The sequence below is a fragment of the Anopheles merus genome, chromosome 2R, assembly GCF_017562075.2.
Source record: "Anopheles merus strain MAF chromosome 2R, AmerM5.1, whole genome shotgun sequence".
Lineage (NCBI taxonomy): Eukaryota > Metazoa > Arthropoda > Insecta > Diptera > Culicidae > Anopheles > Anopheles merus.
In genome coordinates this window covers 13582605-13608741 of record NC_054082.1, presented here as the reverse complement: position 1 = coordinate 13608741, position 26137 = coordinate 13582605, and the positions used below count along the sequence as shown (strand labels likewise).

Here is a 26137-nt window from a genome sequence, read left to right as displayed (position 1 = left end):
GTATGTTTTCCTTCATTCAATCAACACTCTAGCCCGCATTCTCGATAACCGTTTGATGTTATCGTTTCCCGTATGCCGGTTTAAAATATGTATTTTTTAATGTTTAAGTTAAAAAATGGGCAAAAAATGTCGATTTTTCATGGGTTTATCTTCACTTGTACTAAAAAAAAACGCTAATTGCACTTTCAATAATAGTATGCTATGAGTCAGTAGCCCAAATTGGAAAGCTCCATCAGTCGAACTCTAACCGTGATGGCCAAAACGGTGAAGCAAATTCGTTTGGATGTATGCACGATCAAAGAAAGACACTCCGCCACGACGGAAAAGGACATCGTACAGCAGTTTGTGGACATTGAATAAGTCCATTCCAGCATGTACAACATGTTGGCACTATTAGACAACAATCGAGCTTTGAAAAAAAGCATGGTTCCGAATGGCCAACGACACTGAGGGACTTGAGCCTCCAGAGGAAGCTGATGTTGAAGACCGAGAGAACAGTCGCTACATCTCTGCGTTATCAACATGGGGCTGAAGCTGTACTCCAACAATTTTTATCGCAAAACCTGAGGAGGAATAGATAAACTACGAGGACGAGAACTTTAAACATGTCTACCCGCATGTCTTCGTCCGCCATGGCGTAAGGTTCCTGATAACTTACGGAAGGTAGCTCGCAAGGTCGTAGGATTAATTTTTTTGCAGAAAAGCTTCACTAACAACCTTTCAAATGATGTTTATAGCGAGCAATTATCAATCTCTTTTTTTCTATAGTCATTCCATAAAAGATTTCGTTAACAACATGCCCGTCATGGGTTCAAGCCCCAAATAGATCGTATCCCCATACGTAGGAATGACTATCCTGCTATGAGAAATCAATACGTCACTGAAAGCCAAGCCCACTAGTGCTACAGGCAGGCCTTCATCAACGACATTTGTTGTGCCAAAGAAGAAGAAGAAGAAGAAGAAGAATAAAAAAAGTCCATTTTTTAATGCTAACGTAACAATACAACTGCTCAGGTGGTTTTACGATACAAATATAGCATTTTCAAGGAAATGCACTAGGATAGCTACGGATAGCTCGTTGTAGCATTCCATTAACTGGGATATTCCTCTGTTCTACTATTTAAACGTTCTCACAAACATCAATCGCACCACCCTTAGGAATTCATCGGAAATAAGGCTTGCAAAGCGTGACACATTTACAGTTTTCTACAGAAAAAACGCACCCACAAAAGTGCAGCAACAGTGTGATTGTGTGGTGCAGTGCAACCTTATTCCAACCTGGTCTGGTGCGTTTCCTGTACAGAAAGAAATACAAAAACAGATAAATAGATAAATCACTACTTCCAAAGCGACCTTCCCCGTTCGGCTTTAGAGCACTGGCACCCCCAACCCACCCCCACCTCCCCCACTTTTTGATAAGCGAAAGCCAAGGCTTTACTCATACCGGGGCTCCCATTGATAGGGATAGCCGACAATGGGAGGGCTACGATAGGGACAGCTAGCGAAGTAAATCAGCGCATAACGTGTTTCATACACCGCGTGAGTGCGACTAATTGATAAAAATGGCAGTATCTTATCAGTCGAAACCACACGCCAATGCCCACTAAGTGGCATTAGCAAAGAGACAGGGAAAGAAAGAGAGAGAGAGAGATATGGAATTTGGTACAGAAATAAATCCGAAATCGGATGAAGAACAGGAGGGAAATTAATCAAACAAAACAAAACAAAAAGGAAGAAAGAACCACCTCGGTCATCTGAGCCTTGGGCTTGATATCACGCTTTAGTATCGCGCTTGACGTTTCGCGTTGTGTTTCGCGTTACACTTTGGCGCACGGTCACACACAGACACGCGCAAACTACTACCGACAATGTAACGGACGGTGTCAAGTATTCCGACGCGGCTGCATCGTTAGCACGTGTGCAGCAGGTGACTACGCATCGCAGCAATCCTAAGCTTACAGCATCAGCAACTCACTGTGCGCGTGTGTGTGTGAGTGTGTATGTGTTCTCGTGCCAAATAGATTGCTTCGATTGGTAGATTTACTCATTTTGTTTACAACAACATTGAACAACATGTTCCCGGCCGTGCCTTGATTTTACTGGTTTTATTAGCCAGCCTAGGGGCGGCTTCTCGAGATGCGTTGCTGGCTGATCGGCTGAATAGATCATCGGCCAGTCCCGCCGCCTGTCGTACCCACGTTGGATAAATATTTACACATCCGTTAATTTTGCCCCAAACCAGCTTTTTGTTGTTTTGTTTTTTTTTCTTCTTCTTCTATTTCTGTGCAAACAGTGAGCCGCAGCGCGCCCAAAAGGCTTAGGCTGTCCGTCAGTTTGGCACCGTAATCGCGGCGAGCCGGTCACGAACCGGCGGTGTTCGATCGTGGCGAGCCAAAGCCGTGTGTGGCCGTGATTTGTGTGCCGTGATTTGTGTGCCGTGTTTGATTAGGTGAACTCATCAGTCGGAAGCATATCTTTGTGCGTATAATCGCATCCAGGGAGGGTGTGTGCGTGTGAGTGCGCTAAGCTTTTGATAAGAAAATGCACCCCACAAGGCGTGTGTGTTCGATTTTGTGGATCAGTGGTCAATGAGATTAGCAGCAAAGTTCATATAAATTCAGCAATTGGCATGCAAAGTTGAAAAGTAGTGCAATTATTTACACAAAGCGACGTGCAACGCGAAGGAAGTGCATGTTATACAATTCGGCGAACGTTTGCGTGCAAATATAAACACCCGAACAGGGGGCCGCCAGTGAACGTACCGAGCGAATATTCCGTATTGAGTGACAGTTACAAGGCAAACACCACAGCCAGTGGGCCAGCCATACATACATGCACTTGTTCCGGATGTTGGAGTTACAGTGAAATATTTCCCCCGTTTCTCGCCCGCTGCTTTTGACGACGGCAAAATCGATGGAAAAGTGCACAATTCACCCATTCGTGGAGTCGCGCGGAATCAATTTAGACAACGTACGGGGGCGCAATAAAACCGGCAAATCAATTAAGCAGTACGTAGCGTGATTGTAAGTAGCGCACCAACCACGGCTCGATGAACCGCAGCCCGGGCCACAGGGTCCTTTGGAGATGGTAATACCCGCCGCTGCTCAAACTGATGGAAACCATTCAATTGCTTCACTAATGGCAAATAACGCAGCCGACATTACGACGATCGATTCGAACGAACGAACCTCGGCATAACAATCGGATTCAATTGCCTACGCATCCCTGGCTCTTCGGTTGGTTCCAGAGAAAAGGGGGAGAGCAGGAGATGGAGTGGCCACCCTACCCGCCCATTTTACCCCACGCATTAACTGTTTTCAGTTCATTTGCAATTACGCAGTCGCTTCCTATTGCTCGCGCAATGCACACAGAAGTGGCCACTCCGAAGCGGCTCCGGAAGTGCGCCTTTAAACAGTCCAGACCAGCGTAGGCTAGGCAAATGGTGGAAGCTGCCATGCGTCCTTTCCCTCCGAAATGCCAAATGCCGCAATGAGCAGCAATAATTGGTCATTTCCAGCACGGATTTGCACCGCTTTTCGGAGCACACTTTAGCATACTGATAGGGAAAATTATCGTACCGCTGCGTGGTGTTTTCCCAAAAACTTAACTGTGAGCAAAATAAGTTTCATTTGCCGCGCTGTCGCTGTGATCGCCGTTCCGGCCGGTTTCCAGGCGGGCCCTTGCTGTTGCCATCCGTTTGCCATTTTTACGATCAATAAGTGCGTATTTTGCACGAGTTTGTGTGCAGTCGGTAGCGCGGTTGGTGGACCTCGAGCAACGCCGCCCGCCGAACGCGTGTGATAAAATCAAAATCCTTCTGCCGGGGTGCGTTTTCTTTTTTCTTTTTTGCAAGGGCGCGTGCCATAAAAGAAATGCATAAATTGGTGACTTTATCGTGCATGTGATTGTTGGTTGGCTGGCTTTGAATGGGAAGTAAGCAACGCTTCCAAACGGTAATTTGCAGCCTCAGTTTAAGGCTCAGGCGTTTGAGAGGATTTAATTGTTGGAAAAGTGTCCCTGAAATTGCCACTCGCATCGATCGATCGATCCGTTTTGCTGGGAGCAGTGTTTTATTGCTTGTTCCAGTGTGTTCTTTGTATGTAACAATGGTCACGACACATACTATTCCACTGAATTCCAGTAGTTTAATTGAAATTATTTGAGGCTTAAAAGGGATTGCTTGCAGGGAATTATTTTCTCATTTTAAACAGTTTTTGTAATAAATCAGCCAAGAACGAATGCTCTCCCTTCCTAAAACGTTTCACAGAACGCTGTCAGAGAGCTTTAATTAAAGCTATCGAGCCATTTTTGCCGATATTGCTTCATCCCGACAGGATCGAGTCGAGACAGCCGAACAGCAATATCTACATCTCGACGTCTCGCATTCACATATGCAGATTGGCGTGATCTCCAATGCATTCGAGTGGTATGGATTCCTCCCAAAAACATTTGCATTTGGCACAATGTTAGAGCAGCTATATCAACACGGTGCTTTTGTCGATGCTGATGCTTTCGCTCTCTACCTTCATTGCGTGCTCGGGCTGCAGTTCGTAAAGCACAACATTGCAAGTACGGCAATGTCACGTTTGACACACTCATTTGTGGTTCACTCTTCCAAACATTACTTTAATTGCTTTTCCCCTACAGCTGGCCGGTGTTACGGTCCTGGTACTTTTCTGGACACTTCATTTTTAGCAGCAGCTCACCTCACACAAGGACAGCAAACATTGGACACATACCCAATAAATTCACTCGCCATCGAACTTGCCAGCGTCAGCGTCGGTTGCGCGTTTGCCACATCCATTAACTACATCTGTCCAACTGCATGAATGGTAGAGCTTAATCAAAACGTAAACTTTTCCGTTACATACCGCCACCACCCAACCCCACGCTGCTGCTGCTGCTGCGACTCATTAAGCTGCCCATTTGTTCTGGTTTCTTCGAGTTTGTCTTTGGAAGCAGTTGAGTGCGCCCAGGCACCGTTTTCCAACTCCAACTGCACCGAAAGGGAGAGAGCGAGAGGGCGAGAGAGAGAGGCAGAAAGAGCGAATGCATTCCATTTAAACTTTCCTTCCGGTTTGCTTACTTTTCGAATGGAGCTACACTTCACCGCACTGCACTGGTGCTCCGGCACTGGGACTGCTGCATCTTCTGGTCATTATTTCATTTTTGTTTAATTAAATTTTCATCCACTCTCTCGAGCGTGCAGTTGTGTGCCTGTGTGTGTAGCCCATAGTGTTCAACACACTGGACACCTCTTTTTCCAACCACCGATGGAAAAGGAACGTGCTTGCCGCTGCTACTGCTACTGCCAGACAAGCAAATCACACTTCTACATGCACTCGTGCAGGCCTAACACATTTGACCATACAGACCCTTGCACTTTCCTTGCCCACGTGGTACAGTTTGGTCGATGAAAAGTGCATTTGCATCGTCCCTCTTTTCCGTCCCGTCCACTACACCCTCAACCATGCACTGATCGATCGCTACCAAACTGCAGCAGCAATTCCACACCAAACCTATCTTCACTTTCCTAGATTGCCTGTCATGAGCATATCACGCCGTGAAGTATGCATGATATACGTGTTGGGCAACTCAAAAAAGAAAAGCCTCCCCTGCCTGCCCTCCCTTCATCCCATATCACCCCCCCCCCCCCCACCTTCAGCAAATCGTTTACGTCCGGTAGCAATTAATGTTTGATTTCAATTTTAAAACACTTCACCACAGACGGTAGCCATCCCCCGGACCGAGCTCGGTTTCCGGTGCCTCTCGATTGACCATCTGTGCAGCCTCTGTGTCCCTTGGTACTTTCATAAGGGACAACCAAAAGACCTCAAGCGTGCCTGCGTGTGTGTATGTGTGAAGTGTGTGAAGTGTGAAAAAGTGTCCCCAAAGAACGAGAAGCAACGAGAAGCAACGACGACGACGACGCTTCGTCCAATTCTGCCAACCGAAACGGAATGGGAAAGGTGCAAGCGCACGGCTACGATGATTACGACCGGATACGATACTTTTACTACATCCGGCCGCCCCACACGCCGGTGCCGGCGGACTGGTGGGTCGATCCGATGGCCACCACCACCGAATCCGTCACCACGCTCAGTGCCAGCGAGGAGACGACGCTGCTCCTGTACGACATCTTCATACCGCTGCTCGGCTCGCTCATCATCATACTCAACCTGATCGTGGTCGTGTCCGGTGTGCTGCTGCTGCGCAAAGGTAAGCATCGTCCCGCCAGCATCTATCTTCCATCTTTCGCTCATACAACCACGGCCTTGATTTACACAGTGAAAGGGGAAAATATTACAAGTCACTCGGCGCCGGCCGGTGAAACCACATTAGAGGAATGCCTAAATGGCAAAGTTGAACGCAAAACGCATATACGGTTTTGGGCAATGTGACAAACATTTTCAGCCACCGATTCAAAATTACACCGCACTCACATACACTTTGATTCTCAACACATGCGAAAACTGTTGTTTTTGTATACGGAAATTAGTTCACTTGTTTACAGAAGCGCAACGACAGTTTCTATCAACAAACCGCACGCACGTACCGGTATTGATCGAGAGGACTTTAATTATGCATTAGAGCCATTAGAGGCATAACTAATAACTTCCCATTAGGGTTAAAAATTAGGTCAGCAAATTTAGATTTTGATTTTGATTTAATGCAAATAAAAGGGTTTTGTAAATGGAATATAATTTTTCAATTAAGCCCCTGTTAGACAGTTTTCATTTTCATGTATGAATTTTCCATTATACATTAACAAGTGTAATTTGGCATAACTGACATGAAACATACATTTGTCTAACGACTACTAATAGGTTAAAACACTCCAAGCAATAAACGAACATGATCATGTTGAGTACGAATAATAAACGAACAGTTGAGGAGCGGTCCCGTGGTACAATCGTCAACTCGAACGACTCAATAACATGCCCGTCATGGGTTCAAGCCTAGAATGGACCGTCCCCCCGTAGCAAGGATTTTGACTATCCGGCTGCGTGGTAATGAATTAAGTCTCGAAAGCCCAGTATAGGCCGGCATGTCCGCGTTAGGACGTTACGCCAAATAGAAGAAGAAGATCATGTTGAGTAAAATCCAAATTAAAGGTGTTAGTTTTGCTGGAATTTCTACTTTCGATTGAATTTCTAATTTTTATACATGTTTTAAAACTTAATTCGCAACACAAACGGAAATGATTTTGCAATGCTTAAATCCCTAGCAAATGTTGAGTTATTAATTCACTTTTTGCCAATTGTATGTTGTTGTACTTTCTTGAGAAATAGTCCCGATGTGGACGAAGATATTTAACATTTAAAGCCCATCCAATATACTACTGATAATACATTAAAGAGCAAACAAACACTAATAGACGTATGTTTCAAATTCGTACAAAAATCAAATGAGCTAAACTTTTAGAATATGTACACTGAAATCGCTCATTTTATCTATAAAATACCATTTTAGCGAGTATTTGCAAGTATTTTCATGGAATCTAAAATGCCCCAATTGACACATCACTTTGAAGCTTGAGAATACAATTAGCTTGTCATACACCTCCAATCGAAATTCCAATGAAGCTCCAGCTCGGGAGAATTAGCGACAATTGCTTAAGCCACTCGATTCACCAAACAGTTTCGCCTCGCCAATACACAGACACACACCGCCACTAATCTCTGTAATATTCTCGACATTCAATTTTCACCCACCCCTCACCCTTCCCTGGCATGCAGGTCAGCAACCGTACACCACCTACATGTTTCTGGGCAACGTGGCCGTGTCGGATTTATTGACGGGCTTTGCCGTCATCTTCGGCCAGTATGCGCCCCGCGAGCGACGGGCCGAGGAAAACTGCACGCTAATGATCGGTAAGTTCGCCATTTCATCGCTCCGGAGTGAAGCTATCTATTTCCGTTAATCCCCACGCCTGCTCCCTCCAATCCACGCGTTCCGGGGCGTGAAGGGGTTTTTTTGTTGTGCCCAAACTTTGTGCTCACCGTACCGATAATTCTGTGTGGCACATTATCGCATTAGCGACAGCGGAGCGGCACTTTTGACCGAGCTTATTCTGCACCGTGCTTCGAAACGGGCTCCCAGCGAACCCCAATCAATATGTTCGCTGTGATGCGCGCTTCTCTCTCTGGGAAAAAGGAAAACTATCCGAACGATTCTCGGGTGCGGCGCTGAGCAACGCACCACACACACACACCCAATCACCGAGCGACCATTTAAGCTCATCTCGTTGGTGCACGATGATGCTTCACGAGCCGTGGTGTGAGCAAGGCTCGGTGCGCGGAGATTTATCATACACATCCCGGATCCCGGCCGGGCCGCAACAATAAATTGTCCAATGCACCGTAGCTGGTCGCCCTTGCCCTGGTCGGTTGCAGCGTGCAATCCATTCCACGCTGTTGCGCTCCGTATTTATTAACCTATTTATTTATTTATTTGTTTCGTTTTATTTCGCTATATTGTTAAATCGCATCAATTTTTTCGCGTGACGAGAGCAAAATATTGATCCCACCCTTTAGGGTGGGGGGGGGGGGGGGGTTGCTTTCTTTTTTTGTGTTTTGCTTTGCACATCAAAAATGGAGCCTTCCTTTTTATTGTCTCTGTGTGTTTCATTTGGGTTGGGTTTTGCGCGCTGCGCCGAAAGATGGGACGAATGGGACAGTCAATTAATCGTTGATTGAGCCAATCTTTATCCAATCGCCATAAATAATGCGCTCGATGCGCATCTGTCGATGGGATTATACCCGTGCGGCATAAACTAAAACCGAACCCCGTTGACCGGGTTGTGTGAATAGGTAGATAGATAGGATGGTGTGGGGCTTTTCGGAAGGGTGAGCCGCCGGACGGCATTATTCTGTGGAGATTTATAATTCATAAACAATCGGACAGTGCAATAAATGGTTTAGGTTGGTATTGGGCACGTTTTCAGTACCCCCATTCGTTGTCAAGCGTATTTACTAAGCAATTGTCGTTGATTTATATGTGCAGCAGCGATATGTGTTCACACAAAAGCTCTTTGCATACTTGCAGGCGATTTTTACAGCCTCAACAGTAAACGCCTTTGTTTATGCAATTAAACTGTAATATTACAGTTTTAAACCAAATGTGAGAGTTTAATACTCCAAAATAACTGGGGGAGTGGTTTTAAACCTATATTTCAGACACTTGATGTTGGCAAACAACATTCCCCTCGGTATCGTTTGTCAGCAAATCTCTAAATTAAACAAGCTCCAGTTCTAGTGCCTGCAGACGTACTAGCGCCCTGGACTAGAACCTGATAAATGTTTCCCCAGCAGCCTGTTATGCATTTCAAAGTGCGCTTTAGCGCTCAGCCGATAGCTCTGCCACGGCCCAATACACTCAGCCTTAATAATTGCCCCGTTTTTTTTTATGCAACGCGATAGCTTCTCTGCCAGCACTTTATTAAACAACGTATTTATACATTCCTCAGATCTTTCGCTTTCCGGCATGCGAAATGCTCATGTACGGGTCTGTCATCGAAAGGAAGCGCCCCAAAGCTAAATGAAGCTTTCCATGGAAGCGTTCCGAAGCAAAACGCAGAAGAAAAAAGCTAACCCTACTCCTTCCCCACTCATGCTCCCTCACACACACACACACAAAACACACACTTTGCAAAATGAAACGCTCAAGGCGGCCGAGAGGAACGTAAGGTTTCTTTGCGCTTTTGACCTCGTGGGAAATGAACATGTCGTGCTCGATGTGTGAGCAAACGGAGACTTCGCCTACGTACATACAGCGCACTCTTCGCCTCGGTTGCTCGCGGGGTGACAGTATGCGCTCGCGTGTGTGTATGCTTCCCGTACCACTCGTCCAAAGAGCCACCGGAATGTTGGACACCATACACGTGTGTGTGTGTGTGTGTTTTTTTTTGTGCCTCACATTCTGCAGCCACCCAAATGCAATGTCACAAAGCAGGAGGAAAAAAACCGTTATTTTTCCACCTCGGCTGATGAGATTTAATGAATTAATCTATCTATTTCTTCGTGACCTTTCCGGTGCTGTTTAGTGTGAGTTTCGGTGCCCTTCACTTCTTTTTGCCTTGAGATGGGTGATAGGGAGAGCTTTTTTTTTGCTGCCCTGTCGAGTTGCCACCAGTCGTGGCGTGGTTCTAGCAGCGTGGTACGTTTCGGGCCGCAATTATTCATAGGACGTCTCTTCCCACCGAGCCCGGTGTATCATCTCGGATGGCTCGGTGAAATGTTCTTTGAATTGAGCCACCCTTCGCCACGTTGCTGGCGGCAGGAAACCGTTTCCTATGAAACCCAGTGCATTAGAGGCAAAGAGCAGGTGTTATGTGTGCAGAAGACTCCCATTAGCGACCCCGGGGCTCATCATATGTAGCCACAATACAGAGAAATGAAATAGAGAGAGAGTGGGAGAGTGAGAGCGGGAGAGAGAGAGCGCGAATACCAAAGGATATGCAAATGAAATATGACGTGTGCGTCGTAGTTTGATTAATTATTTCAAATTACGCTTCTTAATTAGCCTCCGGCTCTCTGCGGAGCGCAGCGGGATCTGTTTTTCCCAACCTCCTTCTTCCCCGCACTCTCGCTCTCATCCCTCGCTGTTGGCAGATCGGCAGCTGCGAGAGCTTGCTAAATTGTATATGCACCGTGGAAAACTTCGCATCAGACACATACACTACGACAGAAGCGGAGTAAAGGGGAATCAGGGTGAAGAACGTCAAACGCTTGCCATGCGAGCAAATAACGCCACGCGGATGACTTCATGATGGCGGTCGTTTGTCTCATCATCATCAGCATCATGCGCGGCTGACATTTGCATAACAGACAGTCCGAGGCGAAGCTCGTAAACAGCAGCCTGAGAAGCACCTGAGGGCGAAACGACAGTTTCAGGCGAAATTTGCCACTAATCCGAACAAAGGCGAAGCAGGCTATTGTGCCACGACGGTGCCGCAGCTTTTCCAGCACACAAACTTTCATACGTGTACAGTTGGCGAAACTTATCGAATAAAGTATTTAAGGTCTATTAGCACATAAATATAAGCTAGACACCGAGACACCGAGCGAATGCTGCATCCTGAGAGCAGTGCGAGCTCGGTTGTTTCAAGTGGTTCAATGTGCGTTGTGTAAGATACATACGCGGTGTGTGTGTGTGTTTGATCAAACCCCTCAGTACACACTCGACTCCTTTGGGTGGAACTGTTGGTCCAACAACTTTGTTTGATAGAGCACACAAACACACACATACACCCGTCAAATGCAAGAAGTAACTAGGTTTAAACTTTGTTCTGCACTCCCGAGGAACTCTCCAGCATTCGGATCATATCGATTCCACGCCGTTGTGTACGGTTTAAGATCAGACGTTCGATACGATCATTACGAATGATACGGGACCCCCCGAAAACCAATAAAAACTAACAATCATTAGTGTATGTTTTTGGGGTAAAAAAAAAGCAAAACATGACACTAAGAAAACCCACAAAACGCGCCCAACACATCTACGCTAAATGCATCCAAATTGTTTTAAATCAACAAATTCTTCCTTTCCCCCCGTACGACACGACAGCCCGAGCTGGAGCAGCTCCAAAATACCAAACCAGGGAGTCCCCACTCGGGAGGTTTGGTAGGAGTGGAGCAAACGAAAAAACTTCGACCCATCATTGCGCGCCTGCTTGCCGTGCCGTGGCTTGTTTGTCTTGCGCTGGCGTTTGTTTCGCTGCTATTTATTTTAAAACTGCAACTTGCGCTTCTGCTCTGCCGTGCGTTGCGAGTAGCAGCAGCGCCACACGATGCCTTGCATCGAGCGGGACGGGTTTTGGGATGGAATGTGATCACAGATTTTTGCCCCGCCTTGTGTGAGAGTTCCAAAGTGTGCGCAATCAAGCGCCGGGACGGGAATGTTGTGATTATTTTTGTGTTTCTTCTTCAGCTTGGAAGCACTTTTTGGTTGTTTTTGTGTGCTGTGTGTGTGTGTGCATTTAAAAACAAAAGCACATGGAATGCGCTTCCATGGACGAGAGCGGGGGAAATCGATTCGAGTGCAGGGAAAATCACATTCCAACAGTGGGGAGTTTAAACGCCAAAAAAAAGCTACAAACTTTTGCGAGAACGGCAACACAACCCCAAAAAAAATCTTGGGGACGGGACGTTGAAAAACAGAATGGAAAGCTATTTCCACGCCACGAACAACAACAAAATAAAGAGAAAAAAAACCGAACACACCATGAGGCTAATGAATTGAAAGCTTTCAATCATGCGATAATGGTAAAACCGTCTCATTAAATATCCATCAACCCGACTGGCCAGTTTATTGAAAAGCGAACAGTGCGAATGAATTATAGTTCGTGGGAATAATAACTGCACAAAAAATTGTGTTCCGTAACTTTGTGTTACATTGGTAGTACATTGCGGGGCGAAATTCTCAAACACAGAAACAATTGCCCATTAAAACAGGCACAGTTTGCCAAACTGACAAGCGGACACAACCGAACGAACGGAAATCGCTCACGGGGTTTTCCAATCATGGCAAATTTCACACAATTGACAGCGAACACATACCTATAATTGCATATCATTTACTGTACCTTTACCACCACGAGCGCGACTAATTCCGAGAGGGTCGATTCGATGTGATCTGGGGTTTACTGTTACATCCTGTTTCGGCCACAATCTGTGTTGTGCCTCGCTCAGCAGCATTCAAACAAGAGCATTCTGTGCATCGCATTGCATACCTTTGGGCGGTCGGTAGCAGATTGCATAATTTTACGACAAATGCACAGTGTAGCGGCCTACAAACCTGCTAAAGCTTGGCAACTGCCATGACAGAGCCACGCACGACCCACGCACGACCCAGCCTTGTTAACCCTAGCTTCATCTGTCAACCAGGAGCGAGGCCCTGAACCTTGTTGCTTCGGTGATGCTCTTTCCATAGCATCTACACCGCAAGCGATGCACGTGTATGACCTTCCACCGAACCGGGGGCCCGGTCCCTTTGATCCAACCGGCTCCGGTATGTAAATTCCAGCTACGCAGAAGGGTCGCATAAAATTAGATTCAGTTAGCCGAATCAGGGAGCCCGTAATCGAATGGCATTCTGGCGTGATGTAGCAGAACGCTAGGCACCAATTGTCGACTGTTGTGTGTGTGTGTGTGTGTGTGTGTGTGTGTGTGTGTGTGTGTGTGTGTGTGTGTGTGTGTGTGTGTGTGTGTGTGTGTGTGTGTGTGTTCTCATGCCTGTTCCTTCCTTTGCAGGGCTCATAGTGTCCACCTCGCTGGTTTCGGTGTACAGCGTGGGGCTGATAGCGATCGATCGATACCTTTACATCGTGTACGGGCTGCAGTACCAGCGCTACCTGACCCGCACCCGGGCGCGCATTCTAATTGCCGCCACCTGGATCCTCGGTGAGTACGCCCCCCCCCCCCCAGCAATCACACAAATGACCCGTGTTTTACCACCTCCACACCCGTCTAATATGTCCCTTTGCGCGTGTTTTTGTGTTCCCATTCCCAGGCGCAACCATCGGCTTTCTGCCCGCGCTCGGCTGGCGGGGCGACACGGACGGTGGCCGCACCTGCTGGTTCATCCGGCTCGCGCCGCCGGGCCTGGTGATCCTGACGGCCGTCGTCGGCATTCTGCCCGTGCTGCTCGTCATCATCCTGTACGGCATCATCCTGCAGAAGGCGCTGCGCCGCGTCAACCAGCTGAAGAAGGCATCGCGCGAGCTGCGCGGCGTACAGACGGGCAACCTCCGGTTATTCCGCGGCGGCACGGGTGGCAGCGCGAACGGTGGTGCCGCTGCCACGATTGCACCACCCGTGCCGATCGCCGTCCCGCCAACCGAGCCGAATCGATCAGGCGCCAACCGCCAGTCCGACACGGAGCACGGTTTGAGCGAGGACGAGCTAGCGGGCGCTGCCACCGGCCGCTGTCTCTGCCTACGCTCACGCTGCTGCACTGCCGGCGGCGCCCGGGCCAAGCAGTCCCAGAAGGCACTGAACGGGCCCGGCACCGCTGCCACGGCTGGCACCGCGATGACGACGACAGCCGCGGCGACGACCGGCCCAACCGCACCCAGCAAAAGCCCGACCAAGTGGAAGGCGATAAAAGTCGTGATGTTCACGACGGGCAGCTTCGTCGTGACGTGGGTGCCGTACTTCATCGCGAGCCTGCTGTACGTCGGGTGCGACCCGGCCACGAACGAGGAGCTGTGCCGCAGCCTGCAGTTCGCCATCGCCAGCCCGCTCGCCATCCTCGGGTTCGCCAACAGTCTGCTCAATCCGATCATTTACGCCTGGTGGCACAATGGGTTCCGCGCCTCGATGAAGCGGCTCGCCGGCAAGGTCAGCCAGCGGATCTGCTGCTGCTGCTGCTGCTGCGGCGGCACCGGAGACGGTGGTGCGGGCCGGTGTACCGCGGTACGCTGCTGCCATAAATCATCGCGCTCGGCGCCACCGTCGGCCTCGGTGGCGAATCGGATCAGTGCCAATGGGGTTAGCAGCACGGGCAGCACCAGCGATGGCATCGGACCCGACCGCCTGTCAAACCGCACCGTCACAACGACGGTCGGCCAGCGGGCGCACCCGGTCCCGTACCCCCACAGCGACCAGGAATTTTCCGTCACCGATGACACCGATGTCGAGCAGCCGAGTATGGTAATCGGAACGCGGCTCTAGAGGGGGAGACGCGGGGCCTATTTCCACCACCCAAATTTGCTACCCAGCTCAGGGAAAATTGTCCGCAGCTTCAAAGAACAGCGCAAAAATGTAGCTTCAAAAGTTTCAAAAGCGCCCCTGCTGCCCCTCCTTCCTTCTTGGAAGTGGCTGACACCGTATGACTCCGAAGGCGTACCGGGAACTGTCACAAGGGGACCACGTGCCCAGGGCAAAGAAAAACGAGGACCTTATGTCGACGGTTAGGAAGTTGGCAGCAAAGGGGCGAAAAGCGAAATGGAGAATTAGATTTCAGCTCGTCAGACGCGTGTGCATGCGGTTAATGCCCCGTGGTGAGAGACGTCTTCGACCGGAGCAGAACCGTTCATCGTGTGGCGTTTTTATGCAGTTGCTCGCATGGCAAGCGTCACACACTAGGCAAGGACACACTTCATGACACTTTAATCGAAAGAAATTGCAGCAGTTTCAGTACCACAGGACCCAGCATTCTTTATGTAAGTGTAAGAGATGCGTTTACAGCTAGCAGTTAGATTCTTAAGCGTTTTAACCATCACGCAATTCTAGTACGCAACAATAAAGCTCTATTAGAGCTCGGAGACGTTAACAATAACGACGCTTGTTTGCTGCAGGACCGAACAGCTTCCGAACCTTTGAAAGGCTATTAATTATCGGACGTTGTATAAAGCCCGGTCGGGGCAACCCCTTTTGCTCCGACGTCAGAAGACCCCCCTTCTTCATCTTCTTTTCCCGGGGAATTCCTTTCCCTTCCTGTGCTGCTCAATAATAGCGGGTTATTTGCATAAGCAAATTACGTCAGCCGCTCGTGGCTGGTGGAAAACAAGGGAAGCAATTATGATACAATAAATGGAGATGGGCTGTGGGGCCCATGTAATGATGCTGCGCCGTACCAGCGCAGTCCACCGTTACTACCGTCCTTTTTGCACCCTTCCTCACCGAACACTCACACGCACTCAGACACCCACCTACCTACTCGTTGCATTCGCCCCCTGCCTACTGGACACTTTGAATTATTGATCTCCATCTGAGCCATCCGAGTGGTGAAAGTTTCACTTCCTTCCGACTCCTCAACGATACGCAGTAGTACGCACGAAGCGCACATATCCATTTGCATTGCCCTGCCTTCATACACAGACACACACACACACACACACACACACACACACACACACACACACACACACACACACACACACACACACACACACACACACACACACACACACACACAGACACACACACACACACACACACACACACACACACACACACACACACACACACACACACACACACACACACACACACACACACACACACACACACACACACACACACACACACACACACACACACACACACACACACACACACACACACACACACACACACACACACACACACACACACACACACACACACACACCACACACACACACACACACACACACACACACACACGCACGCACACACACACACACACACACACACACCACACACACACACACACACACACACACACACACACACACACACACACACACACACACACACACACACACACACGCACACGCACACACACACACACACACACACACACACACACACACACACACACACACGCACACACACGTTGTGCTTCAGGCTTGCTCTTATTGGCATGTGCGGCACCAATATACGTATACATGTAGATCCATCCCAACCATCACTTGCCCATTCGTACCAGCAGAAGCAGCAGCTAAACTTATCTCGAGCATTAACTGTATTAATTATTCATTCGGCTCGTTTTCGTAGTCCGATCGTCGTTATCGTCGTACTCAGATGGAATACTCATGGCACGCGCAAGGAGCACCAATTTAGTCTTTCTTGGAAGCCGACCAGTCCTCCCACCCCGTCCACACTGGCCCCTGGTGATTGGTGTGCGTTGTTTTTGCCTCATCGTTGGATTGCATCCATTATAAACTAAATTAATTATGACGGACGCAATGGTTGCTACCGATCGCTTTGGTCTAGGGACATGATCATGCTCCCAAGATTCCCCCTGTTTCCCTTCGCCATTGAAAAATGGTTCAACACACAAAGCAGCAGAAAGCGGCGTTTGCGGTGGGGTGGAAATGAACAGCAAAATCAATAAATTATCTCACCGATGGGAGGTTTTTATGGATATTGTGGCGGTATAGATATTTTCGTTTGGCGCTTGGTTAATGCAATGCTTTGATAACTCAAACCCACAACGGAGCGCTTTGCTGTGGAGTAAAATGGAATTAAACGCTGGCTTGTACAAACTAGAGCAATTAGAATGGTTTAAAGAATGCTGCCGCATAGTATCAGTTGTCTGGGTTCAATTTTTGCTACAACAAGTACTCAACCCATTCAGCCATTTGCCGAAAATATGCTAAGGTTTTTTTTTTGGGGGCTACTGCCACAACGTGTCACTGATACACATGTAACCGTTTGTGTTTCACCATCGAGTTGCAAAACAGCATCAACAAAAAAACAGCACCTTTTTTGGCCAAAACATTACAAACGACCAACTTTCAACGACTTTACCTCCGGTTTTCGGTAAGCGAAACCTGCTCCAACGGGTGGAAAGTGCTCTCTCCGACACATCCATATATCCATGGCGAAACTCGAAGCTCAAAAACAGAACCACTTCAAACTTACCAGCGGGGGAGTTGGAGGTGGAGGGGATGGAAACACACCCTTCCATCCCGGAGATGCAATGTACCTGTACACGCGTCGCGGATTTCCTTCGCACCGGAACGCACACACGCGCGCGGAGAGACACATGAAACAAAAGGGGAGCCAGAGTTCAAACCACCGGGTACCGGGGAGTGTACATCATTACGAGATAAGCGTACCTTTACCGCCAATCCACCCAACCAGCAAGAGTGCTTTTACATTGAAATGTGTCAAGAGTTCAAGGCCTTTGGCGCACTGCTCCTGCTGTATTGCTTGTGTTGTAGTTCGCTCATTATGACGTTTGTCAGCGTTTCCCGCTATTTAAAACATACTTATTCACACACAAACTCACACACATATGGCATACACTTCTCAAAATGTTTTGTATTTTACAAAACTCAGCTGCAGCACTAACTCGCAGGGATCGGTTTGACGTCAGCCATTTCTTCGGTAATGCGGTGGGGTGGAAACCGTCTCGCAAACACCTCTTACACCGGCCCGATAGCGCACTGAAAAGACAAAAAGCCCGCACATGGCAACAGCAAAACTCGGCCACTCGGGCGTTTTTACACCCATCGTTGCTCATGTTTACACACGCGAATGCACATGGGAAAACTTCCTTACACGGGAGAGGGAAAGGTGTGGGGGGGGGAGAAACACCAGGCGTAAAAAGCTATATCATCTCATTTGATAAGTTACACACACACACACACACGCAACCCTGCAACGCGTGGTGCTTATGGCTAGCGCGAACGAAACATACCGAGTGCAAACAAATATCATCAACACTTACTACAAACCTCGTCCTGGCTGCTGGAGCTACCTTGTTGCTGCATGTACGCCATTCTGCACACACACACACACACACACACACACACACACACATACACAAAAAGCAGTGCAGCGCACGGTATGCTTAAAAGACTGCTGGCGTATCCTGTTCGAGCACAAACTCTTACCACCGAGTCCTTGCCCGAAGAAGCTATAGAAAGCGTTCGGAGGCTGCTGCCTGGGTTGAGGAGAGCCAGCAGGGTTTCTTTATCCCCACCCCTGTTCACCGGTCCACCGGGCGTGCGCGCGCGAATAAAAGAAAGAAAATCGTCCACCACCTCGAAGGTGCACATACGCCGTCGTGCTTGCACACACACACACACACTTGCCTGGGTTGCACAGGGAAGTTCGTGTTTCTATAGCCATTTTTGTGTGCCACAGCGAGACAGGCAACCCGACGTGGGAATGCACTTCCGCTTTCCATTATTTGCTCAAGGCACGGCCACAACCGAAACCGAACGGGTGCACACACACACACTCACATATACACAGCCAGGTATCAAACAGGGAACAAGCAGCAGCAGAGATTTATGGCCAGCAGCTCACAAATTATTCATCCGGGCGAGATTAAAGATCGGTCCGTTCGGTCGATCGTACATTGTCGAAGGTGGTGCTGCAAGTGAAGGGTGGTATGGGGGGGGAGAGAGGGAAGTGGAAGGGAGAAAAACTCGCGAAATGATCTATTGTGCATGTGGGTGCATTCTTTGGGCTATCAAATTTTGGCCGCATTGTTAGCAAGAGCGCCTTCCAGCGCACACAGCACTTCGAGCCCGAGTAGTTCAGGTGGAACAGGGCGAACTCCCAGCGGACCGCTCCTTCATGGGTGCTTTAGAAAATCAATACTTTGCTTATGCTCTTTTTGTACATTCTGTTTCTGAGCCTGTGTGTGTGTGTGTGTGTGTGTGTGTGTGTGTGTGACTGTGTTTTTCTTTTTTTCCTTTTTTCCGTTTTGCTCGTGCCCGTTAGCCCGGCGGCGTACACATCCGGCGGCCAGTCGCTTATCGGAGGCACAAAATTCAAATTAATTTCTCCCCACCGGACACCGGAAGACCGGCAGAAGTATCGCGACCTTTTCTCCGGGCCTTTTTTTTCTCTCTCTCTCTCGGACCGGCGGACTGTTTCCGGACACGGGTTTTGTGTCTTGTACGGTGTCAAAAATTTAAATTTCTCAACCAACTGCTGCTCCAGCTTTGTTGCACACGCAGGCACATTTCCCCGGCACAAACAATGGCGCGGTACAGAGAAAGTTTATGCCACCACCACCACCACCACCACCGTCACAAAACTTACTACGACCACCGTGCGCACTTGATGCACGGTTCGGTTTCAATTACACTCCCGGTTTCCCGGAGCCGCAGCCGGGTTAAAAAGCAAGCGGCAGAGGCAGGGGTACGGCAAAGAAACGTTGCGTAGTGTGCTCTCCGGTGGCAACATGCTCTTAAACGCTCCTCCCCAGACGCTGTGAACCGTGGGGAAGCGAAAGGTTGCTCCTGAAAGGCGATAGAATATCCTGTACCGCAACGAGTACGAGTGGCAGGTTTTGAGAGGAGGGAAGGTAGGGGCAAGGGAGATTTATTATGTTGTGCATTGGTGGGGTATTATATTTCAACGATAACCATTGCTGCTAAATTATGATGACTGGTGGACGATATGGTTACGTACAGTTTTCCAGCACAAGGATGTACAGCGTGTGGTTGGTATGTGCGATTACTCTTCGCTAACACTTATAAATACAGTGAGTGGAAATGGATTTTTCTCTCTGATAAAGGAAGCAATTTTGACAAGCAATGGAATAATTTTCCAAAAACGAAGTAAACTAGCTGCAAATGCAACTGCCAAAGGTCTTGCGTAACATGTTTTGCAAAGTTAAGCGCCCAAAGGTATGAAATCAACAAGACAAATAACGCCGATGTGATTTTAATGAACTTCAGCATCGAATTCAATGTCCTTTTACGTAAAACCTTTTGTACGATGCTTTGCAATGTTGTTATAAGCGAGCTCAACGAAAGTATACTTATGTAAGGCTTCAATCGTATCGCCAAACGCCACCAAAGCCGGAACTGCCCTGGTTGCTTCTACCAGTTGATCGTCCCCTAGCACAAACGGTCTAATTACGGCTAAGGTAACCGTACTGTAACCCACCACCCCGAACGAAAACATTCCTGCCAGCTGGACATTTACCCGTTCGGTCCCACTTGGGGCCAGCTTGTAAAACAAAGTGTTTGCCTTGCGATTGTTTCGTTCGTGAAAACCCTCCCGCTTATTTTTTGCGTATCACACGCCTGCATAAACAACACACAGCGCACAGCGTAACATCAAAGTAGACCATCGTTAGCACATAACAATTCAACCCCAACCATCCACAGCCCGGGAACGAAAAGCCCAGCCCAACATTTCTTGCCCTCTCGTCGGTCGGCCGCTCTTTCTCTTCGCTCTTCGGCCTTTCCCGATGAAACGGCCTCGGTTTCTAACCGGCCGCTGCTGAGCAAGCACAAAATTTATGATCCGGAAATGATCGCTAACCCTGCATCGCCATCGTTGCCTTTGCCCGCGTTGCTGTCGGCTCCGTTTTTTTTTTTTTTCCGCGCGACACTGTCGGGTGCAATCAGTTCTTAAACTTTATAGAAAATCGCTTCAGCCCGGATTGTCGTCATTCATTTTATTGTTCCATTTCGCGACCAGACTCCGTCCTTCACCTGCACCTTCAGAAGGGCGGGGAGTGGTCTTTGTGGAGAATCCAGATATGGATGTGAAAATAAAATACAGAGAAGAAAAAACGACATCGAGCACGAAGGAGCATTTGCCGGGTGTACCAAGCGAACACACCACCGTGCCGTGGAAAATAAATCAAAACCTGTCGTGCAGTGGAGAACTTTAGCGTAGTGAACTTCATCATAGAACCTTTTGTTTTTTTTTTTTTGGTTCTGTTTTGTTTTAAACAAAGTGTTTAGCTGCTAGAAAACGATCGAAACCGAGTTCCGGGATTCGCGCCGGGACCTCTGGCCTCGCATAGCAGGAAGGCCAAATGGTAAAAATTTGTTTCGGAAGTGGCTGCTGCTGCTGTTGTGTTTTTATTTTTTTTCACTTACCCACTGCCCCACTGTAGAGCTGTTAGGCTTTGTGACGTTTGTGCGCTACAAATATGTAACGAACAGATTAAAAAACACACCCACCCTGCTACAAACGACCATTCAAAACTGCTCGATACTGGATTTCATAACATTAAGGTGTTAATAATGCAGCAACAAACGCTGAGCCCCTTCCGCAGAAAGCGTCCGCATCACTTTTTGGCTTTCACTTTTCACTTCGGTTGACTTTGGTTGAAGAGGGAAATGAATATTTCAGCAGCCCTTTCCACCGTGCCCGCTCCATCGCGGTCCGCACCCTTTATTGATGGAGCTATCATCGTTTAAACGAACTGTTTAACGTTCAAGGTGTTCGAGCGCACAGCATTTGCATCTTATTGACAGGCACAAGCACACACAAAAACACGCACAGGAAAATGGCAAAATAATTCACCCCAAAAAAAAATAAGGAAAGACGAAGACGGAAGAAGGCCAAAATTCGTCCACCAATCAACGGGAAACGAGCAAAGAGTGGGTGGGCAAGATACAGAAAATAAACGCGTAAAACTCCTTAACTCAATTGAAAACGAAATGAAACAACTTCGTTCGCCCTGCGTACGGAGTACGGTGAAGTATGTTTACCAACGCGTGCAGATGTAACATACATTCATTTACCGTGTTCTCGAGCTCCAGCAGCACCAGCAGCAGCAGCAGCAGGCACTTACAGTGGCACATGAGAGGAAAACAAACGCGGAACAAATACCTGCGCTATTCATTTTCCCATCCAATCTCTCATTCCCTAAACGCAAAACACATTCTTCGAAATCCAAATCAAGTGTTTGCACAGACCGTGGTTTAGCGCGTGTGTGTGTGTGTGTGCCTGTTTTCTCTCTTTCTCTACCTTCTTCAAATATGCGTACTTACCACCAGCACATGGTGCCTATGGATTCATTCAACAGCAACGTTCAACAGAACGGAACAATGTCGATACACGCTTAATTTTGCTTTTCCTACCGAACCCGAACTGAACGGCAAACAACATACGCCGAAAGTGGTGCGTTCTCAGGTGACAAGGCTTGTTCTGGGGACAACTAACCAGCGGTAAACAAAACGGCAAAAGCTTACTTGTGTTATGGACGTTGCATAATACCAGGCGTATGCGAACGCATTTACGAAATGCTTCCCACTGGCGCTACGCCTAAAGTTATACAATTCGTAGTGCGTTTGCTGATTTTCTGTGCGTGTGTTTCTTTTCTTGTTCTTCACTGTCCCCCGGACTATCCAGCCGAAACGGTACGTAAACAAGCCGGTGCCACCGTGGCAGCAACACACACACACACACACACACACACAGCTGCGGTGCTGGGTTATTTAATTTCACATTTGGCTTCTCGGTTCGCGCCGTCAACGCCGTGTCCCGAACGCGCGCGCTCGAAATTCGAACCGACATTTGCCGTAATGTAATCCAGTCGAAGCGCTGGCCGCGGCACACCAACTGTGCCACAGTGGCAAAGACGCACGGCTCCCACGGACACATGGCCTGCGGGAGGGGCACATATTTATGCGACAAAGTCAAGAAAACCGTGGGTCGTGCAAGAAAATGGAACACTGGTGAAGCCAAACCGAGCGGAATGCCGGTTCCGCTCTCGCTGCGATAGCTACACTCTTCCCCAATCCACACCCATTCTCCACCCTTCCTCCCTGTGGTTCGCAGCGTACGCAGTTGAAGATGCAAGTCACATCCCATCCATACGTCAGCAGCTCAGCAGCCATCGTCGTCGTTGTGGTCGTGGTCGACGGTTGTCCTCAATTTGGGAAATGAATTTCCAATCCACCACCACCCCAGGCGCCACTAGCTGCCATCGTCCACCGAGAGCGCCCTCGTGGGTTACAGTGTCGAACGTGTGTGTGTGTGTACGTGCAGCCCTTTTCACGCTAAAGCAGCAGTCGTTCGCTGAACTCATAAATTGCATTTCTTTCTTTGTTTTTCGCCACCACCAAAACCGCTTCCCGTTTCGGCGTTGGCGAGGGCCAATTTTAATGCTCACATTTTATCCCTTCTTCTCCTTCATCCCCTCGTAGGGAGTGCAGAGCAATAGCTTAAAAGTTCATTCGTTAGCTCACTTACTGTTGCTTAGGTTGCATTAACTGGAGACGCAACGTTCCACGGCTATGGTACCCGTTGGATGTGAAGGGGAGCAATGAACTCCAAACCACCAAAGGAATTAGGAAGGTTAAACTACCATCCCAACGGCTGGGTGCATTGTTCAAGTGTACGATTGGTACAAGAAAGTTTCCATGTAACCGTATCATACCTCTAACTACAAACTACGAAAGCTGGCAAAGCATTCGGTTAACAATACTGCCGACGTGGGGATTTCATCAATCGGCTTACATCGGGTTAAGGAGGGGTAGGTTTTGGAGGCATGCCGGTTGCATACATTCGGGCAAATTTAACAACGATACTATCAAAACTTAGTAAAGTGCCGAGCAAAACGCCTAAAGCTATGCAATCTTGCTAGAAAATCGATTCCTCGTGCTCATGCATGGATTGTACTGGTACGGTACGGCCAAGTGTTGCCAAGCGATTGTAGTGAAATTCCCAAAATTTAGCGCAGAATACATCTTAATTACACCACTAGCCGGGAAAGCAGTAGATGAGGTTAATACCTCAAGCTACCAAGAAAGCTACTTCCACGTCAATCATGCGCTAGAGTAATGGATATCTTCTTCCCCACTGCTAGCTGCTAGTAGCAGTAACTAACGGATCAAGATTTACCTTCAATTAACACGCGCCCCTGCACAGCAATGGTCGGTACGGTCATAGCGCCACAACGCGCATCATGCGCCGTGTAAACGCTCTCCAATACACACACACACACCGTAATTGTAACGAGCAACAGTGTGATGATTAAGCTGCACCACCTGCCTGTCCCGCCCCGTTAAAGCAAGGCATAATTGTTTGCTTTTGTGTGCCGGTTAGGATGGAACGTTACCTACTGTTCGCCTAACGCCCTTTCCACGAATAACAGGCGCCACACCAGCTGCACCACGGTTTGCTTTTCATTGTTAATTTCCCAAACACGAGCGCATCGTCGGGTGCCGTGGGAAATCATATCGATCAAATTAGTTGACAATGATTTACACTTGCGAATCAGCATAGTTTCGCGTGAATTCAGCGCGGCTGTACCGGAACCAAGCGAGCATAATGAATGGCGTCACGTGATTGCTGGACGCTACTGGCAGTCTCATCAACGGGTGGTATCATGTTTTTCAATTTAGCAATTAACGCAAGGTAATAATGGGTCGGCGGTTGAATGCGTCGAAGGAGAGCGAGGGAAACCGAGAGGGTGATAATGGAGACTGAGGTGCTAATCAATACCAGGTTCACACATTAACCAGACACGTTCCATTGCACAATCAGTAAACGATATAGCTAATAACTCCAAACGAACCATGCCTGAAGCATGCGTTCGACGAGCCTTTGTGTGTAGTTTTACCTACTGAAACCTATAGGAAATAATTAACATTTGATCGAAATAACTCCTTAATTATACAGGAGTAATACAGGGAATCTCAATCGCTCATATAATTTTAGAAAGTGTGATTTTCAAAAACTTAATAATTTGCTGTTGGATACCGATTGGTCTCGTGTGCACTCGGCACCTTCGCTGGACGAAGCGGTCTCTATTTTCACACAGCTAGTGTCTTCAGCTTTTCCATTGTGCTGTCCTTTACGTAAAGCCCCTTCTTTTCCTCCCTGGTCCAATTCAATCCTTAGATCCATGAAACGTGATAAGCAGCGCTACTTACGCGACTATCGTGAATACCGTAATCCATACACTAAACGGCTATTCAAATATGCAGCAACGGCGTATCGCATTTATAATCGGGCCCGTTACAAGTCCTACATAGCTTTCTTGCAATACCGATTTACTTTTCACCCAACACAGTTCTGGAGCTATATCTATTCCCTTCGTAACAATCATCGTCTGCCCAGTACCATGTCTTATGGTTCGTCAACAGCATGTTCCGAACAAGAGATATGTGCACTTTTCGCCGATCACTTCTCAAAAGCCTACTCTGATGACATCAATGATGAGGAATTGTTAGAGGGTGGACTTTCTACTACACCTCGCGATGTTTTGTGTTCCCGTTCCCTAAATTGTACCGTCGAAAATGTTGCTACAGCTATATCGTCCTTAAAACCTTCTTATTCTCCTGGCCCAGATGGTATACCTGCAATCATCCTTAAAAAGTGCACCAACGCTATTGCTCCCATAATGACATTCATTTTCAATCTCTCCTTTCAACATAAATGTTTCCCTGCTCTATGGAAAACAGGTTGGCTTCGTCCGATTTTTAAAAAAGGCAGTAAATCTGAAGTAAGCAACTATCGCGGTATTTCCCTACTTCCTGCTAGTGGCAAGGTATTGGAAATCATCGTTCATTCTGAGCTTTTGTTTTTATCGAAGCAGTATATAACGTTTAATCAGCATGGATTTATGCCAAAACGTTCCACTACCTCCAGCCTTATGTCGTTCATATCCAAATTGTTCCAGTACTTGGATACAGGTTACCAAGTTGATACAGTGTATACTGATATTAAATCTGCTTTTGATAGAGTATCTCATAAACTATTGTTGATGAAGCTCTCTAAATTAGGTTTATCTACGTCTTTTGTTCACTGGATTGAGTCTTACCTCTCTAATAGAAATCTTCATGTAAGTTTCGGATCGTCCTTTTCTTCACCGTTCTCCAATTCTTCTGGTGTCCCTCAAGGAAGTGTACTAAGTCCCCTCTTGTTTCTGTTATTCATAAATGACATTAGTTTTATTCTCCCATCTCCTAACCACCTTCTATATGCAG

The 26137-nt window shown here is 47.9% G+C and overlaps 2 protein-coding genes across 18 annotated transcripts in view; one reads left to right on the top strand and one right to left on the bottom strand.

Annotated features, from left to right (window-relative positions):
* Positions 1-26137, bottom strand: part of LOC121587874 — a 40788-nt gene that overhangs the window by 5423 nt on the left and 9228 nt on the right. The window lies entirely within an intron of this gene.
* On the top strand, positions 1764-15598 carry LOC121587875 (5-hydroxytryptamine receptor 1A-alpha-like). 12 transcript variants are annotated; one of them, XR_006004121.1, is made up of 7 exons: positions 1764-1998; positions 2294-2513; positions 5728-6219; positions 7740-7874; positions 13254-13403; positions 13513-15166; positions 15237-15598. XR_006004121.1 is itself a non-coding variant. In XM_041905139.1 (6 exons), exons 3-6 carry the CDS (start codon positions 5961-5963, stop codon positions 14673-14675), a joined length of 1707 nt encoding a protein of 568 aa, XP_041761073.1. In that variant the 5' UTR covers positions 1764-1990; positions 2294-2513; positions 5728-5960; the 3' UTR covers positions 14676-15282. The 12 variants fall into 12 exon arrangements, 11 of the variants coding, with proteins under 11 accessions (XP_041761073.1, XP_041761075.1, XP_041761076.1 ...); XM_041905139.1 differs by having other exon boundaries at positions 1764-1990; positions 13513-15282; XM_041905141.1 differs by having other exon boundaries at positions 2294-2449; positions 13513-15282.